Source organism: Cucurbitaria berberidis, assembly GCF_010015615.1.
Source record: "Cucurbitaria berberidis CBS 394.84 unplaced genomic scaffold K460scaffold_1, whole genome shotgun sequence".
In the NCBI taxonomy this organism is placed as follows: domain Eukaryota; kingdom Fungi; phylum Ascomycota; class Dothideomycetes; order Pleosporales; family Cucurbitariaceae; genus Cucurbitaria; species Cucurbitaria berberidis.
Window position 1 is genome coordinate 1219209 of NW_024468935.1, and position 17101 is coordinate 1236309.

The 17101-nt window shown below is 53.1% G+C and overlaps 7 protein-coding genes across 7 annotated transcripts; 4 read left to right on the top strand and 3 right to left on the bottom strand.

The window, feature by feature from the left end:
* Positions 1 to 777: 777 nt before the first annotated feature.
* Positions 778 to 1671, bottom strand: K460DRAFT_360895 (uncharacterized protein). The gene has a single exon (XM_040932358.1). It carries the CDS (start codon positions 1613 to 1615, stop codon positions 1190 to 1192), a length of 426 nt encoding a protein of 141 aa, XP_040792592.1. The 5' UTR covers positions 1616 to 1671; the 3' UTR covers positions 778 to 1189.
* Positions 1608 to 3865, bottom strand: K460DRAFT_400120 (uncharacterized protein; the record flags this gene model as incomplete). Its single annotated transcript, XM_040936292.1, has 2 exons — positions 1608 to 1673; positions 1733 to 3865. 2 exons carry the CDS (start codon positions 3863 to 3865, stop codon positions 1608 to 1610), a joined length of 2199 nt encoding a protein of 732 aa, XP_040792593.1.
* An 861-nt stretch (positions 3866 to 4726) lies between these two features.
* Positions 4727 to 5146, bottom strand: K460DRAFT_360897 (uncharacterized protein). Its single transcript, XM_040932359.1, has one exon. It carries the CDS (start codon positions 5135 to 5137, stop codon positions 4865 to 4867), a length of 273 nt encoding a protein of 90 aa, XP_040792594.1. The 5' UTR covers positions 5138 to 5146; the 3' UTR covers positions 4727 to 4864.
* Positions 5147 to 6884: 1738 nt separating this feature from the next.
* Positions 6885 to 7609, top strand: K460DRAFT_9624 (uncharacterized protein). The gene has a single exon (XM_040938839.1). The coding sequence runs from the start codon at positions 7038 to 7040 to the stop codon at positions 7347 to 7349; it is 312 nt and encodes a 103-aa protein (XP_040792595.1). The 5' UTR covers positions 6885 to 7037; the 3' UTR covers positions 7350 to 7609.
* A 2041-nt stretch (positions 7610 to 9650) lies between these two features.
* K460DRAFT_350142 (uncharacterized protein) lies at positions 9651 to 10184 on the top strand (the record flags this gene model as incomplete). Its single annotated transcript, XM_040931479.1, has 1 exon — positions 9651 to 10184. One exon carries the CDS (start codon positions 9651 to 9653, stop codon positions 10182 to 10184), a length of 534 nt encoding a protein of 177 aa, XP_040792596.1.
* Positions 10185 to 10744: 560 nt separating this feature from the next.
* K460DRAFT_400121 (aldolase) lies at positions 10745 to 12775 on the top strand (the record flags this gene model as incomplete). The annotated part of the gene is made up of 1 exon (XM_040936293.1): positions 10745 to 12775. The coding sequence occupies one exon, from the start codon at positions 10745 to 10747 to the stop codon at positions 12773 to 12775; it is 2031 nt and encodes a 676-aa protein (XP_040792597.1).
* A 695-nt stretch (positions 12776 to 13470) lies between these two features.
* On the top strand, positions 13471 to 16856 carry K460DRAFT_411816 (uncharacterized protein; the record flags this gene model as incomplete). The annotated part of the gene is made up of 7 exons (XM_040937496.1): positions 13471 to 14066; positions 14125 to 14191; positions 14261 to 14528; positions 14590 to 14754; positions 14811 to 14989; positions 15049 to 16099; positions 16151 to 16856. Exons 1-7 carry the CDS (start codon positions 13932 to 13934, stop codon positions 16854 to 16856), a joined length of 2571 nt encoding a protein of 856 aa, XP_040792598.1. The 5' UTR covers positions 13471 to 13931.
* Between the last annotated feature and the right edge of the window lie 245 nt (positions 16857 to 17101).

Sequence of the window (17101 nt, forward strand, 5' to 3'; positions counted from 1 at the left end):
ACCCTCTCCCTTACTCGCGACTACTGACGTCTGGTCCCCACCCGCACGACACTTTGCCAAGTTTCCAATCTGGGAACACGATAACTTTGGCGTAACGTCACTGAGCAAGCAAAGCCAAACCCCCATGAGAAAAGGTGAACTGTACAAGTAGACGCCGATAAAACAACGAGTCTGCTTGGACACGGATGAGACCCGCGCTGTGCTGCTGCCAGATTTGTCAACAGCGGGTCCCTCCGTCAGACTTGTGTCAGTGATTACAACTACAGACACAGCCGTTGGTATCGATAACAACCTATCCGATGTTCTCAGCCCTGCATGACGGCATTGCGATCGAAGCTACCCCATTACCGTATCCTGTCGAACCAAGATTCGGCGCCGCTTCGGGTCGGCAACCCCTTCGTATCGGCAGTTGCCAGTTCCACCTTTTCTCTGATGAATCCACGCTGGCTTCATCCTCATGTCTCGGTCTTGTGATACTCGCCTCTCCCACTAGCTGCTGTTACACATCGCTATGCCCGAGCCTCGGTATTTGGCATGCGCCTGTCTTGAAGAATAGGCTTTTGAGATGTCACTCTAGCCCATTAGCCCATGTTCTTGAGGCTCTAGAACTTACAATCTGGGCTGTGCTATGCAGCTTTGTACCCCACCAACATTCTGGGCTGCCGATTAGTCCCACGGCGGAACAGCCGGCACCGAGCCTAGACCCCGAGTAGTTCTGCTTTGCACATGCACGAGCACAGAGTTGTTTTCAGCGACATCTGAGCACTAACATCTTTAGGTGCTGACAAGCTTAGTGTGTAAGAAACATGGTGAACCGTCAAGTTATGCGACTTGGTACACTCTGAGCCATATTCTACGTCTGATATTATGCTGTTCATGTTTTCCAACATTATCCTATCTACATGACATGACCATTGTACAGATCGTATTCGAGCGACAAGATGGAAAACTCGAGATATTATGATATTAGAAAATGCTCAACACGAGCTGATATTATCAACAAATAGACAAAATCTTGTAATTTGATTCCAAGAAACCCAGGCTCATTGGCCAGCTGTACCGTCTAGTCGTCATGATCGCTTTTGGTACACATACAAACATCCAGAAAAACCTTCTCTTTCGTCAAAATCATCTTATCGTACGCCCGCTTGTAGATCGCTAAGTTCATGCCCAACCCGTTATTCGAAAATTACAATGGCCCCGGAATAGACCCGCGAAAATTAGAGTACAGTTGCAAAATCGGAACCTCAACGCCAGACCGACCGTGTCTCCGACCAGCGAAGAACAGGATGCGATGCAACGTGACAATGCCGGATCCGATCGGAAATACAATGTTGCAGATTCGTGCGAACGGATATGCAAGGGATACGGAGATAAGCAGCAGAAGGAACGCGTGGTAATCCGCATACCCTCGTTCTTGCATAGACCAGAAGAAGACGATTCTAACAATAAGCAACTGCCAGTCCGAGATGCCGACGCAGAAAATTTGTGCGACGCAGGGAGGGTGAGATGCATAGTGCCGAATGTTCGCCGCCGTTCTGGAATGTGCGGGTAACGATCTCCGCGGCAATCGGACGGACGGAGGCGCCCGCATCATCCAAGTGCGCTCAGTCATGGTTACCGCCACGTCTACGATGTTTTCCGGGGAAGTCGACCTCAGGATGCACAACGCGCTGTGATCATGTTAGCAAATCTGCGCCTGGTGCTTGCGTGTTTGGTGATGTATCCTTACCATGTGGCGTGTTAGTGCATCGTTGCGCGAGAAGGTCTTTTCCTCGACACACAGTGCGCAGCGAACCTTTTGTTTGCGCGCATTATGAATCGTGTCTTCGTGCCGGGTCAGATCGTACGGACGTGAAAATATAGTGTTGCAAGGCTTCCCGGTGGTCGGGTTGATGCGCTCACACTTGTGAGGGCCCGCCTGCGAGTTCCGCTCTAGGATAGCCGCTGATGTCATCGCGGTGCTGAGACTGGTGTTTCGATGGCCCTCACGCTTGTGCTTTTGGAGCTTCTGCGGAGTCTCGAAACGCTGTGAGCAGCCATGATATGTGCAAGAGTAGGTACCCGAATCTGCCGCCGATGAGGTCGGTTTGCGTAGAAACAGGTCGCTGTTTTGGCTACCATTTGGTGGCTCAGCTTCGCTAGCGCTTGATTCCATGGAGGTCAAGTGTGCTGGAAACTCTGGTGTTTGGTCGACGGCGGCTGGCATACTGCTAGGCGTGGACCGATACTGTGATGTCGACGCCAAGGGTATGTTGTTAATGTTGCTTTGAACTGAGGGAGCAACGAAGTTGAAGTTCGAGGCTTGTTGTTGTAGTGATGGAGCGGCCGTAGTCGGAAAATTTGATGAGAACTGAGGTGTTGCCCAACCGTCGCGGCGGTAGGCCTGTGTCGATGTTGTGTCAAAGGTGGATTGGGTGGCGTTTCTATATTGGTCGCCACCGTTGTATTGGGCGTCGTACTCGCTTGCGCCACCGTCTGGAAACAATGGCACCTTTGAGTCTTCGTCAGGCTCGCCGTAGTCCAACAGAGCGTCCTTGGGCGAGATGGTTTTTGGTTGAGTGTCGTCGCTAGACTGCATCTGCGACTTCATTGCGTAAGCCGCATCAGCCTGGCGGTTCTGCTCACGTGCCGCAGCAGCAGTACCAACCATTGGTGAGTTGAAGCTACTGTTAGGCTGACGATATGGTGAGCCTCTTCGGAACGGAGAGTCACCTCGTGAGGCTGAGCTGCTTGGTGACTGCGAACGCGCGTACTGTGCTGCCTGCAGCGCACGCTGGACGTTCTCGTTGGCGTTGCTTCGATACGGCGATAGTAGCGAAGACTGCGCCGGCTTTGTTTGTGGTATCGATGATGCAGCGACAGTGCTGGGGTCGTAAAAGTTGTCGGCAGCAATATCGGTATATGTTCTTTCAAACTTGGGAACAATGTGCTGTCGCATTTCTAGATCATCGTCGTAAGTACAGAACTGATTGAAGAGCCAAGAGTCGACCTTGTGGAGGGTCTCACCATTTGCGGGCATCTTAAAGTCCATATCGTCGCTCTGAGCCGTGTGCGGCGTTGCGGGTGAATCATGCCCGTAACTTGATACTGACTGCCTTGCAGAGTGTGCAAAGTCTGGTACATCGTCACCCTGGTCCATGAGGGCTTGCTTCATCGACATGTGTGCGGCCATGGTCTGGTCCATAGTGGAGGAAGTGGGTGTATAGTTGTTGTTGAAGTTGTTGTTACCCATGAACGAGTCTTGGGTCGGTGTGTGGGTGGGAGTCGGCAGATGGTTCGAGAAGGCCCTTGAAAGTGTGTCAGCCATGGCTAGTGAGTCAACAGCCACCACCGCAGTCGAGTGCGATGGCAAATACTCGGGGTGAGCGACGTACTGGTAACTTGCAGAAGGCCCTACTGCCTGGTACTGTGAGGCGTTGGACCCTACCGAGGACGAAGAGGACGCGCGCTGGTGTCCCCTGTTCTGGGTGTGCGGTGTCTGCAATGACTGGCTCTGCACATTACCGTACGAATTCCAAGACTCGAGTCCAGTGTTGGCGGCGTTGGCGGATAGCATCGGGGCCTGCGAGAAGCCGTTCTGAGAGAGCTGTGGCGTGGGTGTCGACTGCTGAATTCGGATGGACGGGTTCGCAAAGTCGTATGTACTCGTCATGAACGAGTTGGACGCACCGACGGCCGACGTGGCTAACGACTGCTGCTGCGACTCGAGATAGTCGTGGAGCAGCTTTTGGTCAAAGAGCTGCTGTGCGTCGTAGTGTTGGGGTTGGGGTTGGTAGGAAAGGTGTGAAGATGGTGGTGAAGGTATGGTGGATGTATGATGCTGTTGCGGAAGGTGCTGACGTCTGGTGGGTAGCGCTAACATTATGTCGAGGGGAAAAGTAAGGGACCAAGGCGGGTGGCAAGTAATCTTTATACTAGCGAGTGACTGGCCGGGGGCTCGCCGATGTGAAAGACGACTTGATGAGGTGATCTATGGTCGTGTGGCCGTGGAAGGGTGTGGAATGCTAACGTGGTATGGGCCCGATGTGCTCGGAGTATCGGGTGTAAGAATAACGGCGTCTTCTTGAGGGTGCCGCGACTTTGATGATTGTAAATTGCTGAGCGATAGTTTTTAGACGGCCTGGGGATGCTGAGTATGCGCGGATTTGACCTTTCTTTCATATCACCGCCTATGACGCAAGGACTGCAGGGGTGAGCGCACCCTGAGCGCATGGCGTTTCTTAGTGGCATCCGCTTACGATTCTGGAAGAATCGCACCGGCCGATCTGCATCCACACAATCCACACCTGCATACGGGTGCCCGCGGCCCTTGTAGGACCGAAGGGCTGTGCAGTCCCGGCAGACGAGTTGGTCCATACAGAATTTTCACCGTGCATTTCGGCTGCTATCCGACGTGCCAAATGGGCCGCTACGACATCGACGACGACCACCATGACTGGCTCTCAAAATAACGAGCAATCGTCTGGCAGGACGACGCAGACGACCATGGCAGGCATACCGTACGACCCGCCAAACCGAGACGGTTACTCGTGCGGAGATGGTGAGCTCCCGGGCACTGTACGACGGGCATAGCATACTCCCAAGAGTTCGGCTGCGGTAATACGACCGTGTCAACGGTTGATTGAGATTGCGTGGGCCATGTACAGCCTCGTCTACGCGACCGGCACTGGAGGTCTGGAGTATACTCCCCACGTCTCGCTAGTGTCGACGTTGGTCACATGCCCCGCTGCGTGACGGGAGTCCCGTCTTTCATGTTCCATGTATTGCAAGTCCAGTTGCTTTCAGCTCACCATGTTCGACTGCGCGCAGCTATGGGGCCTCTCGGATCCATGTAGCCGTCAACACCTCCCCTACGACCATACTATGGATAGCTGAATCCGGTAGCTGGACCGGGCGAACAAGCACCCACTGTGTTGGCAAGTAAAAGATGCACTTCTCCTACCTGGATTGGAACGGTGAAACTGGGCATGTATTCGGGGCGCCAATGAGCTGGGAACGGTAAACACCAGCTGCGAGACGATCGGTGACTCGAGCGCGCAAAGTCATTCTTTGCTGCAGCCAGTGGAATTGTACTCCCTATTCGGTACACACATGTCGTCGAGTACAGCCAGCAGAGCACAGGAAAACTCTGCATCTGAGACGGTCGCTGCGCAATGTCTGGCGGATAGGGGGCTGTCGCTGCAACGTGCTGCAAGCATTCCATGCGGCTGCAAGAGGCTCGCATGCTAGTAGCCCTACAGTGAATGGTAAGCCAAGGTGATATCGCATCGAATTTCCCAAGCAGGTCTGAAGGGTGGGGAGAACAGAGACGCAGGGTCTGTGGCGGTGCAGCCAAAAGTGCAGCCCTACCGTATGCGCGGGATGGACATGCAACCCTCCGCGGCCTCCGAGCATCTCGACCGCTCGACAAGTCATTCGCCGTCACACTGCACCAGCCACACTTGCAACACCACGCCTTTGCTGCGCCGACACTTCTACTCTTTGCTGGCAATCTAGAAGGAGTAGTCTTGTATGGCCTTGCAGTTGCTCGCCCACTGTGCTGCCCAGCTTGCTCGACCCGATTGCGCTTTCCCGCCCTGGTCAGGACAATGATTTGCTTGTGACGGCCCATGACATCACCGGCCGTTTCCTCTCCATGCCATGCCATTCCATTCCAGTTCAGCCAAAACATCTGCGCGACAACGACCACGCACACTTGCTTCACGGTGCTAGCTATTTTTGCGACGCAATATATTTGTTCCCCGCATATCCTTTCCTCTGCTCTCTACGTTAATATCCTGCTGGGTATTGACGCCGCCCATCACTACTCCAAGGGAGCGCAATGCAGTCATGGATCACCAACGGCTGGCGGAATGGTACCCGCACTGCTGAGACCCCGGCGGGCGCCATGACCCTAGCGCATCTGCCCTCCAATCCGCAATCGTCGACTTAGTAGTCCCTGCATAAGGTTTTGATTCGGACTGACGTCTCTGCCGCTTCATGTCCTCGAACCGGCATCTTGGTGCCGATCATGACGCCTGAGGCACGGGGCCTCACTTTACTCGAGTCCTGCACACCCACCTTCGCACCTATGACGAGGCTCTTATTAGTACGATTGACCATTATCGCTGGAGATATCAGTCTCGTCTAGCAGAGTGTCGGGCCATGGTCTCACGTATAACGTTGGCCACGCAGTCCTTTCCGCTTGCCATGGACTTCGGACGAGTTTCGCCCAGTCTCAACAAGCATACTAATGTACAGGCATTTCAAATTGCAAAAAAGTACACGACTTTTTCGGTGTCTCTTCGCTGCCGGTCGGCTGAACAATCGGTCTTGGTGATATCGACTTTGTCAACGCTGACTGTGCAAGCATTTCTAATCAGAGTATATTCTGAGAGCGCATGTGTTGCCGTATCTAGAACTGGCGGCAGAGACTCGGCCGTAGGGGGCCGCTTTTCCGCCGAAGACGGGCGCCGGTTTATGCGAATCCTGCCATGTAACCCTACCCTAACCTTATAATAACCCCATCCTTGCTCCAGCACATTATTGTTGAGCAGCGAAACGGCTTCGGTCCGAAGTCGACCCGTAAAACCATAAATGAAAAGTTGGAGGAATCTTCCAAAATCCTTCCCTTCTGGGTATGCCTACGCTAGGCGGAACGTTTACGCTAAATTTAGGCCACGCTGTTCGGCTACGTGAACCAAAGTCGCCACCCGTGCTTTTATTGAGGCCGTATTCAGATCTCGCCATCTCGCCAATCTATGATCAATAGTTTGGACCACCGGGGTCATGTGGTCAGCTCTGACTACCACGCGGATTCTTTCCCATTGTGGTCTTAGCCACGCCTGACAGACACCCGACCTTGTGCGATGAGGGCGAGTAACCTGTATAAGGACTTCATATCACATTTGATTGCTGTGCGCGTACCCTGTAGGGTAGACGCGACTAGCACCTATCAAACGTAATCTTGTCACACACAGCCAGCCTCGACGCTGCACCGCCTATACTTTGCTATCCTACATACACTGCATAGGGCTATTTTGTGTCTCACGTGGATGGACCTCGACACAAAGCACTCTCTCAGCCTATACCTACATACCTACCAGCTTGGAGCATTTCCGTCTAGCGCCCCTAGTTTGGATTCAGTCTATGCTGTTTTTCGACCTTTAAGCGAGCCTATAGTTGAAATGGGCAAAACGAAAGGATTTTTCTTCCAGGTGTACAAAAGACAACAAAAAACATACAACAGCGGGGATTCGCTAGTGGTCACCCACCTAACTACTAATCCGCCGGTATCCTGCTTAAGTACCGCTGAGCGAACGGGAAGCGCTGAATTCAAGATCCTATGGTCGTATGTGGAAGAGTAGAAAAGACTAGGACCTATAATCTGCTGTATGCTTGGAGCACGCATTAGCTGAAGAAACTGTCACACGATTCTCTCGCTGAATTGATCTATTCTAGCGATCATTCTCAGCAGGTGAACGGCTTGCGGGATTATTGTCTATCAATAGCAAGTCCAGTCTCACTACGGCTCTGACCGGACAAATACCCCATGTCAAGATAATATTGAACCTAGTTAGATCCATAAACCAAGTCGAATTCATGCATTCTGGTGCAAGCCCATCATGAGTCTCCAGTAGCACGAAAACTTCGCCTTATCTACGTAACTTGAAGCGGGACATTCCCCAGGACGGCCTTGTATGGCGTTGGTGGCTTGTATTCCTCTCAAGGCATTCGACAGTGTCTCGGAATTTTTGCAGATTCGTCTCCATCTCCATCTCGCAGCAGATCTTGCGATACATCAGATCTCGTACTTGGTGGGGTCTGGTCACTTGTGATTGTTCCAGGCGCGATTCAGGCTTCTGGTGCGCTGGATGCGCTCGTCACTTGCTGCGAGAATTCCGTCTCTAAAGATTGTGTTGTCGTACTTTGAAATGAAAACACTATCGCAGGATTGTTTACAGGCGTAGCAGATCCAATCGTCCGCTTTGTAATCTTCATAAAACCCGCACCCTCCATGTGATACCAGCAATAGCTCAACTAGGGCGTAGGCGCTTTGCAAATCCTCTTAGCCCTTGACACACGCACCACAGTTCATTTGCGCTTTGAGCTGCTCAAGAGGTTGATAATCGTTCTGTGTGCTCATTTCGTCAATAGCCCCCCGCTTTCGTGTTAATGGAATGATGGCACAAAATTATATTTCGGGCATGGTGCAGTATTCATGAGTGGTGTTGAAGCACTTGCTAACAGAGGTCTGGGCCTTGCTGTACCTGAAGTCGGTCTCAACATTATGTGGCAGTCTTGCTCTTTCTTCCTTTGTGTTACTTTCAAAGTCCTGCAAGTCCCAGGCTGAGGAGACAGAAACACCAAAGGCGGAAGCACGGAACCTCTAGTATCGGCTCGTATTACCAAAAGATCAGCACCGCAAAGTTCACGGCAGAGCGACCCTATGAATCCATCCCTCTCGGGGATGAAGTAAGTCTTCAGAGAAAGCAATCGTATCCCCTGCGTAAGCGGCTTGTTGATTTCCGCTTCAGAAGTGTCTATTCTTGCGCTTTGCCACTTGAAGATAGGTTTTGTCGAACCAGTTGTAGATATGCTTTGTGTTGATGGTCTCCTGATGCTCCAATAAATTAGACCTTAAGAAACGCCACGGACCCTGCCTTTACTTCGTTTTCTTAGGATTCGAACGGATGCCCCAGCAAATGGGTTATGTTGGAATTGACCCCATAAAGCGATGATGTCTATACGATGGAGAAGCTGGAGTGCCTTTGTCTGATTGACAGTCACCGGACCAGAGCAACCGAAACAGCTGATCATGAGTCAGCCGTTTAACTGCACTTTGTTGTGCTAGAGAACTTACATATATGGTTTTAGTCTCCCTTGTTGAGGACTGGATATGACAAGTGTAAAGTTTCCATCAGATCCCACGCTTACGAAGTAGAACATGAGCGGTACCCATGCAATTTGGCCTGTTTTTCTAGATCTTGTTGTCAATCAAGAACTATCTTGACCTTGAGAGCATTCTGGGCTACTGGATCACCTAGGTATTCTTTGCTTCCCAGATTGCCAATGGAAAGGTGATTGACAATTTGCTCGTGCATTTCACATGGGTTCTTCTTTTGGGCCGAGCAAAAGCAAACAGTGGCTTGATAAAGTTTTCCTTTCGAGGTTATCCAGGACATCATAACAGAACGGCTTGACCAGGTCATGTTCCAAAATTTGTCCATTTCGCTTCATCCATATTGGGTGGAGCGTACCAGGCACTTCTCAGCCAAGCGCAGACCAATAGTAAGATCCTGGATCTTCGTTCTTTCACCCTCATACTCGAGGTATGTCAACTTACCAATGTCAAGGTTGGGGACATTTGAGTGTACTTTACTGGACAAAGATCAGCCTAACGACAACGCTCTTTTAATTCGGCTTTCGAAGGCTGTTTGGAGTGTCTTCTCTTTTCAAAGATACCGCAATCTTCTATGAACTGCAAGACATTGGAAATCTGTCGCAAAATATTTGACATTACATAAGTGTATGAAAAGCTGTGTCTATTACACCATTTCGAGGAAGATTGGTCTTGTCTCATAACACTAGGCTCCAGTGTCTTGGTCTATGGGATGAGAACAGTATCTGGGCGCGACTAGATACTGGAGAAGGCTTAGGATCTCTGCATGCGCGTCAACTCACAGATGATAAAAATCATTGTTCCTGCTCTTGTGGGCACGTGGTCGGGTAGAGTGGGTAGTCGAAGGAGCAGCACGCCACCTGCATTTCCTCCTGAGACGTCGGTTACGCCCAAAGAGGGAAGCCGCAAAGGCTGTGGGCCGATAGGGCTGAAGCCACACGCACATTCCAGCTGCCGCCTGGCCGTCTGGAGCGGCCTTTGGCAAGTGGTACACACGCATCGAGTACTGATATTCACCACGACGCCAAATACGCTCGTACCTGGCTGTTTGTTACTCGATATTCTGGAGTCTCGACCTCGAGGATGCCGCCTTCGATGTCGCTTCAGGCTCGGTACTCGCGAGCATGTCACTGCGGCCACCCACTCCGAGACCAAGCTCCACCAATCTCCACCAATCCCCGCACTCAGCTCGTATCCCGCATCCCTCTACCCTAGCGATCCGTCAGCAATCTTCCACGGCGGTCGATGGCAAACTTTGCGGTACACTTGGCACACGATTACTTTGCGTGATGACGAATGAGGTGATTGGTGCGAAATTGCACGTCCTAGCGACCGAGTGAGTTGCCGACGGATAAATCCAAACCCCAGCTATCGGCGGGCCTACCACGGGTCCCCCCCTGGCCCGCATCACTCAACTTGCCCCGAACATGCGACGCGTAGTGCTATTTCCAACGGCATATTCACTGTCCAGCCATAGGACGGCTCTAGAGCAGACAAACACGCGGGTTTCACGGAGGCTTGGTGGTTCCATCTGGTTAGCTTGTGGTGCTATCTCACTATCAAACTTCAAACGCACCGCGATTAGACGTTCACCTGGTTCTATACTCTACCCTGCAGATGAAACTCGATTTATCTGCTGTTTGAGAAGCCTGTATTCATCCACACGCAGCCCCACTAGCTGGATCCCTCTCGACGTTACGGAGATGGTAGAGACGGCCGTAGGAGACTGTCAGTTGAATACCGCCCGTCGCGTCCTCGCCGAGATCCAGCATCGCATCAACGGCTTCAACACCTACGGTTAACAGCACGCGGTCCAACAGCGCAAAACCCCATTACAACCCCCGGCCTCTCATGGCAACCATGGTGGAAGCCGGGAGCGTGACCACGTCCCACCTCAAGGACGGCACGCTCATCGACGTCCAAGAGATACCCAGTGGCGCAAGACCGGCGCTGCTGATTCTGCACAACGACGGCGAGGAGGACATTGTCGGCATCTTCGCGGATGTCCTAGGCCAGAAGTGGGAATCGACAGCATCGGTCGAGGAGGCAAAGGCAGGACCTCAGTCTACCATCTATGGGTTGAGCAATGCGCTTGTTGGTGCGCAACTGGACAGCTGGGACCGTTCGAGGCTACTGATCAACACACACCGGGTGGACGGCGGACACGAAATGAATGAGGCCATCACTGACCGATGCGACTACGAGTACCTCTACACGCGAGCGCCCTTCTTCCGCCGAGACGTGTCGCGATTCCTGTCCTTCATCCTGGGACAAATCAGCCCTCATCGCGACCTGACAAAGAAGGCGCGCACCACGCTCATCTCCACTACCTTCCCCGACGTACATGCCGCACTCCCAAACCTCGATATCCTGTCCGTAGGCGCAGATGCAATAGAGATACGGGTCGATCTGCTACAAGAACCGCTACCAGACGGGACTGTCAGCAATACCCCAAGCTTGAAGTATGTTGGAGAGCAACTCATGGTTTTGCGCCAGCGCACAGAGCTGCCAATAATATACACGACCAGGTGTACAAAGGAGAATGGCCGGTTCCCTATGGATGACCCGGGTCTTTTCTACAGATATCTGGCGCGTGCGATACAATGGGGTTGCGAGTACATTGATGTGGAACTGTGGCTGCCCGAGGACATTAGACGGAAATTGGCCGAGAACAAGGGTTGCAGTAAAATTATCTCTGCGTTCCACGACTTCTCAGGGACATTCAAGTGGACAACGCCTGAAACACAAACGCTCTTCGAACGAGGAGCGGTGTATGGGGACATTGTCAAGATGTATGCCATGGTCAACTCGATGCAAGCCAATTACGAACTGGAGTACTTCCGGTCGACTATCCAAGCAAAGTATCCGCACCCTCCCTTTTCTGGACTGAACATGGGACCTATGGGCCAGCTGTCTAGAACCATGAACAAGATATTCACGCCCATCACACACCCGCTCCTGCCCATGATTGCCGCCCCTGGCCAACTTAGTGCAGCCGAGATCAATGCAGCGCTACATACCATGGGCCAAATGCCGAAACAAGACATCTATGGCATTGGCAGTTTTCGATCGACGTCGCAGGCCATGTTTTTCGAGAAGTGCTTCAATGAGCTGAGCCTGCCGCATTCTTTCGGATTTGCCGAGAGAGCGCCAAAGGCCTCGATTGAGAACATACTTCATCGACCGAACTTTGGCGGAGCGTATATCAACCCACCGCTGGCGGCGTCAGCGTCGTACTTGCCTTCGCTGTCCAACGCTGCGCGTGCTATCGGACAAGTCGACACTGTGCTAGTGCGCGCAGGAACTAGCAACGCATCTTTCATCGGGGACAATGCAAGATGGAAAGGCATTCGGGCCACGCTAACGCGCGACTTTGTGCCATCAGCATACAGTGGCCAAGCGGCATTGTTGCTTGCAAGCAACGAGGCGGATGCATCGGCTTCCATCTTCGCGCTGAAGAATCTAGGGATTGGACCTATATATACAATAGGCTTTAGGGCCCATGGACCGCTGTCGACGGATGTGTCGCCCGTACGATCTGTCGAGGACGTTAAGCGACTCGAACAGCCATTTGTGATCATCTCGGCTCTTCCTGCAGAGAAGTCGCTTCTCGTGGTGCCTCTGCTAAAGCACTACAGGGTTGACGGGAGGAATGGGAACACCAAGGGGCATGGGGTTGCGGCAGGAAAGCCCGCCGGAAAGGTGTTTGTGGACTTGGCCAGTGGGCCTCGTAAAGTCGACCCACTGACGGTTGCTATTTCGGCGGGATGGACTGCATACGGTATCGCTGACGTCTCAGCCTGGACCACAGTAGAGACGATTCGGCAGCTTGTCGGCCAAAACGTGTGCTACGATTTTGTGCGATTAGCATCTGGGCGAGGACTCTTTTAGCAGTAGGAGCAGCAGCAGCAGCATCATCATCATCATCATTATTAGTATCGTTGCCATCATCAGTAATCAAAGGCAGTCTACATGAGACAAATGACGCCGCTTTGCTTTTGCGACTGTGAAATTTTAAGCGGGGTGGAGATGTGACTGGGACACCTGGCGGCATAGGGCATAGTCCTCAATTCAAGTACTGTGGTTCTGAGGAAACCATCCACACGTGAACCAGCCAGCCAGTCAGCCCCCTTATTTACCGCGCATCGCTCCCACAAGCACGCTGGCGCGCCTCCAGGGATGGCGGGTGGCTCGAGATGACGGGGCCTCGTGGGCGAGGTAAACCGGGTGCAAGGGCATGTGTTTGTGTGTGTGTGTGTGTGTGTGTGTACAACTATGTCGGTGTGTGTGGGTGCGCTCGCGGCATGCTGCACCACCCAACAGCACGACATGGTGGCGGGCCCGCAGTCTCGATTGGCTCAGCTGGCCTACCCCAGATTTCCCAGAACGAGAGAAGATGTGATCCGGCGCTACTAGGGCGCACTATGCCGCGACGAGGGTGCTGCGTGAGACGGGCGCAATCTAAGGCCAAATTTGCAGCGTCAAGGCCCGTCAAGGGCATGGGTAAGGAGGAACCGAGGCACGGTGCGCTGTCGTGGAGTCGACGTTGGTGCAGCTGATATTCCCTGCCTAGTCTCTCCCACCACCTGTCGAAGAGAGACGTCTGGAGAGTCATGCTTTGCTGCCCTCCTCTCCGCACTCGCCGCCGCCCCTGGCATGCAGACAGGCCATCGAGTCCCAATCGTCGACTCGGTCCAACGGTTGTTCTGCACCGCCGCAGCCAGATGTCCCGAGAGAAAGCCATCACGCGGTGTGCCCCAGCCGTTCTGCCAACCCAGCGCTCACTCACCCTCCCCCTAGTCGACGCACCAACTGAATCGTATCGGCCTGGGCGCGCCCTCCCGCTCATCAAGCCTTACTGTCCGAACCCCCCTGCCGGTCCCCACTGGAAGAGGCCTTAATTTGGACTTGGATCGCACGCCGTGCATCTGGTGTCACTTGCTTTCCTCTGCCCTACCATCTTGTTCTGTTCGCGCCCAAACCGTCATCAACCCGTCACCTGCAGCCAGACGATGCTTCTTGTCTGCTGCCATATAGCTTCTTCGCTATGTCCACCGACGTCTCGCAGTCTCTGGCCGCCGCAATGTCGAGACCCCAGATCGGCATCGACCGCCTGCCGGCCCGCCGTGTCTCCAACGAGCCTCGAGAGGCCATGAATTGCAAGAGCTGCCGCAAGCGAAAGGTATATCTTCTGGCCCCCTCCTCTTTGCCTTGCTGTCCCCACTGACACGCTGTCCCAGATCAAATGCAACCGCACACGCCCGACCTGTGAAGCCTGTCAGGTGTTCAATTGCCCTTGTGTTTACGGTATGCTCCACTGTTTTGAGCGCCGCTTGGCCGCCTGCACGCAGTTCGTGAGCTGATGTCCAGCTGCAGATGCCGTACCCAAGAAGAGAGGCCCCAAGACCGATGTCCTCGAAGCCCTACTGAAGCGTGTCGACGGCCTCGAAAAGCGCCTGGTCTCCGAGGGCAAGAGCGATGACCCGGCAGAAGCCGACCCCTCCTCAGCCCAAGATGCAACCAACGACACCAAAGCAACAACCGATGCCCCAACGTCACAGTCACGCTCTCCACATGAGGTTTCCCCACTCCAGATCCATGCCACAACGCATGCGAATCAGTTGATGTCTCCCATTGAGCCAAGGTACCTAGAGACGAGCCCCCGTCTTCCTGCCCAAAACAGACACATTGCTAACAGCAATCAGCACACAAACACCAACCCTGGCTCCTGACCTACTTCTGGATACCTACTTTGCCAGAATACATGGAAAGCCATACTACATCCTGGACGAAACTACCACTAGGCAGCGGTCGCAAGCCAATCAGCTTCCTGCGCACTTAGCCTACGCTCTTTATGCCGTGAGTGCCAGGTATGCCTCGCACCTCCCCTTGTGCATCATAGACCCGTTTAACCTTGCCTATCCAGATATGCACCCCATTTTGGAGGCTACTCTTCTGCGGTGCGAATCGGTCAGGAGTACGCCCGCCGCGCCCGGCTAGAGTTGGACATTGATGAGCCCTCTATCGAAACCTTACAAACACTCATGCTACTTGCGCAAGCCAATTTTCAACTGGGCGTCGGCAAGAAGACTTTCATGTTGCTAAGTACGACGTCACTACAAACCTTTTTTGGGTAGTTACACAGCGCTAACCGTTCCATCAAGCTTCGGCTATTAGCATGGCTTTTGCACTTGATCTCCATCGCGAACTGCCGACCGGCGTCAAGGTTACATCCGCCGAGCGAGAAGGCCGACGACGGCTGTTCTGGTCCTGCTACCTCATGGATCGATTTGCAGCCACCGGCTCTAAGCGGCCATCATTAATAGCGGATGAATCGATTGTCCTGCGTCTTCCCAGCTGGCAGCTTCACCCGGGCGCCTTGCTGCTGGAAGGGGATTATTTTCCGAACGGAAGCAATTTACAGTACATGGGCGGTACTGGAAAGGGCGGGCAAGGAAGCATGGGTATGCTGATCGGCATAGCAAGAATCCTGGGCATAACAAATCGCTACCTCGCCGCCGGAGGTGTCAAGGGTGATTCACACTTTCCTTGGCACTCATTATCGAACCTGTCCAAGATTCGCCAGGAGCTCGACATATGGGCTTCAGAGACGCAGGACACTTTTACCTCGATTGATGCACTATTCGGCCAGCCGGACAGCACGATATTGGTTCTCAGCAAGCTGATCTACCACCTTATACACTGCCTTATATATCGGCCATTTCTACCCGTAGACTTGGCTGAACTATCCGGAACATCACAACATCAACCCTGGCAGATTGAAGCGACAAATCTGTGCTTCCTTCACGCTAATGCAATCGCTGAGCTAGTCGAGATAGGACGAGCTTCCTCGATTATTGACTGGCCGGCCTTCGTTGGGTACTGCGTGTGCACAGCCGGTACCATCCATGTACATGGAGCACACTATCCTGGACGCGAAGGTGAAGTGTTTTCAGTTAGTGCCGAATTTCTGTCTCGAGAGATGCAGCAGCTCTCCGAGCTACGTTACATCTGGGCCGGCGCACAACATCAACGAGACACACTGCAGACCATCTATGGGTGCCATACCGAGCTTGTGCAGTCGTTGGCAAGTAACCCAATGCGCTACGCGCCAGTCTTCCAGCTAGAGGACTTTTTCGATAGATACCCCGTGCAGGTGTTCGATGGATCGCATGTCACGTTCCTCGATATTGCAGTGGATTCGATCCAAGAGGGGTAAGAAACATCGCCGGTGGAGTAAACGCAGGTGAACTGACCATCTGCTAGTATCGCAACATACAATATCGAACAGCGTAACAACATGTACATGACTAGCGGAGTGATTGGGAACACTCAAAGCTACCAAAAGCAACCGCTCCCATCACAACATGCGCAGCAGTATTCGAATGGACACCCGAACAAGAGACGAAGGGCAACGACGACTACGAAAGCAACACCACAATTACAGGCTGCGCCTCCTCCACCGACACCTACATCTACTACACGCCCGCCCCTCGTACACAGACGCTCTGACGCCGGCACTGCTGATTCAAACCCAAGTCCTCGTGACACCAAATCCAATCCACCCAACAACTCCTCCATACGTCCATTTACACCACCACTACAGAATAGCTCACTAAACCCCCCCAACGCCAATGGCAACGGCCTGGCCCTCCCATTTTCGCCGAACTTCTCCTTCTCGCCACTGCCCCAATTCGCAAGCCTAGCGCCCTCACCCGTGCCCCGAGCAGGGAATATCAACAATCCGAATCACGACCCTTCTCAGATGCATTTCGATCCAATGCTCACTATGCCTACTCCGTATGACCAGCAACCAACCCCTGGGGCAGGAAGCACGTCAGGTGGATCAGTCCATACAGACCCAGACAGCAAGGATCCATTTCTCAGTCTACTAGAGCAGCTTGCAGAGAATGAGGTTAGCCGGGGCGGGCCAAGCGAGCTGGATTTCTTCTTGAGCGGGCAGAGCGGGTAAGCTCTTACGAGTTGCCTCTCGACGCCAAGTTTCACAAGACTAGACCTCTTGGAAACGGCGTCACGTCTTATCGCTCCACACCCCAATTTCACTTCAACGTACAATTTTGTAATAGCTTTGAGAGCTATCTCCTGGGTTACCACTGGCATGGTCAGGACAAACCAATGGTCAGGAGAATGGAAAATAGCGCGGCGCAAATCAGGACAGGCGCACGAAAAGGCAGCTTTACTGCAGGGAAGGACGTG

Coding starts and splice junctions, on each gene's coding strand:
- K460DRAFT_9624 (XM_040938839.1), top strand. CDS start 7,038: ATGGACCTCGACACAAAGCACTCTCTCAGCCTATACCTACATACCTAC.
- K460DRAFT_360897 (XM_040932359.1), bottom strand. CDS start 5,137: ATGCAGAGTTTTCCTGTGCTCTGCTGGCTGTACTCGACGACATGTGTG.
- K460DRAFT_360895 (XM_040932358.1), bottom strand. CDS start 1,615: ATGACTGAGCGCACTTGGATGATGCGGGCGCCTCCGTCCGTCCGATTG.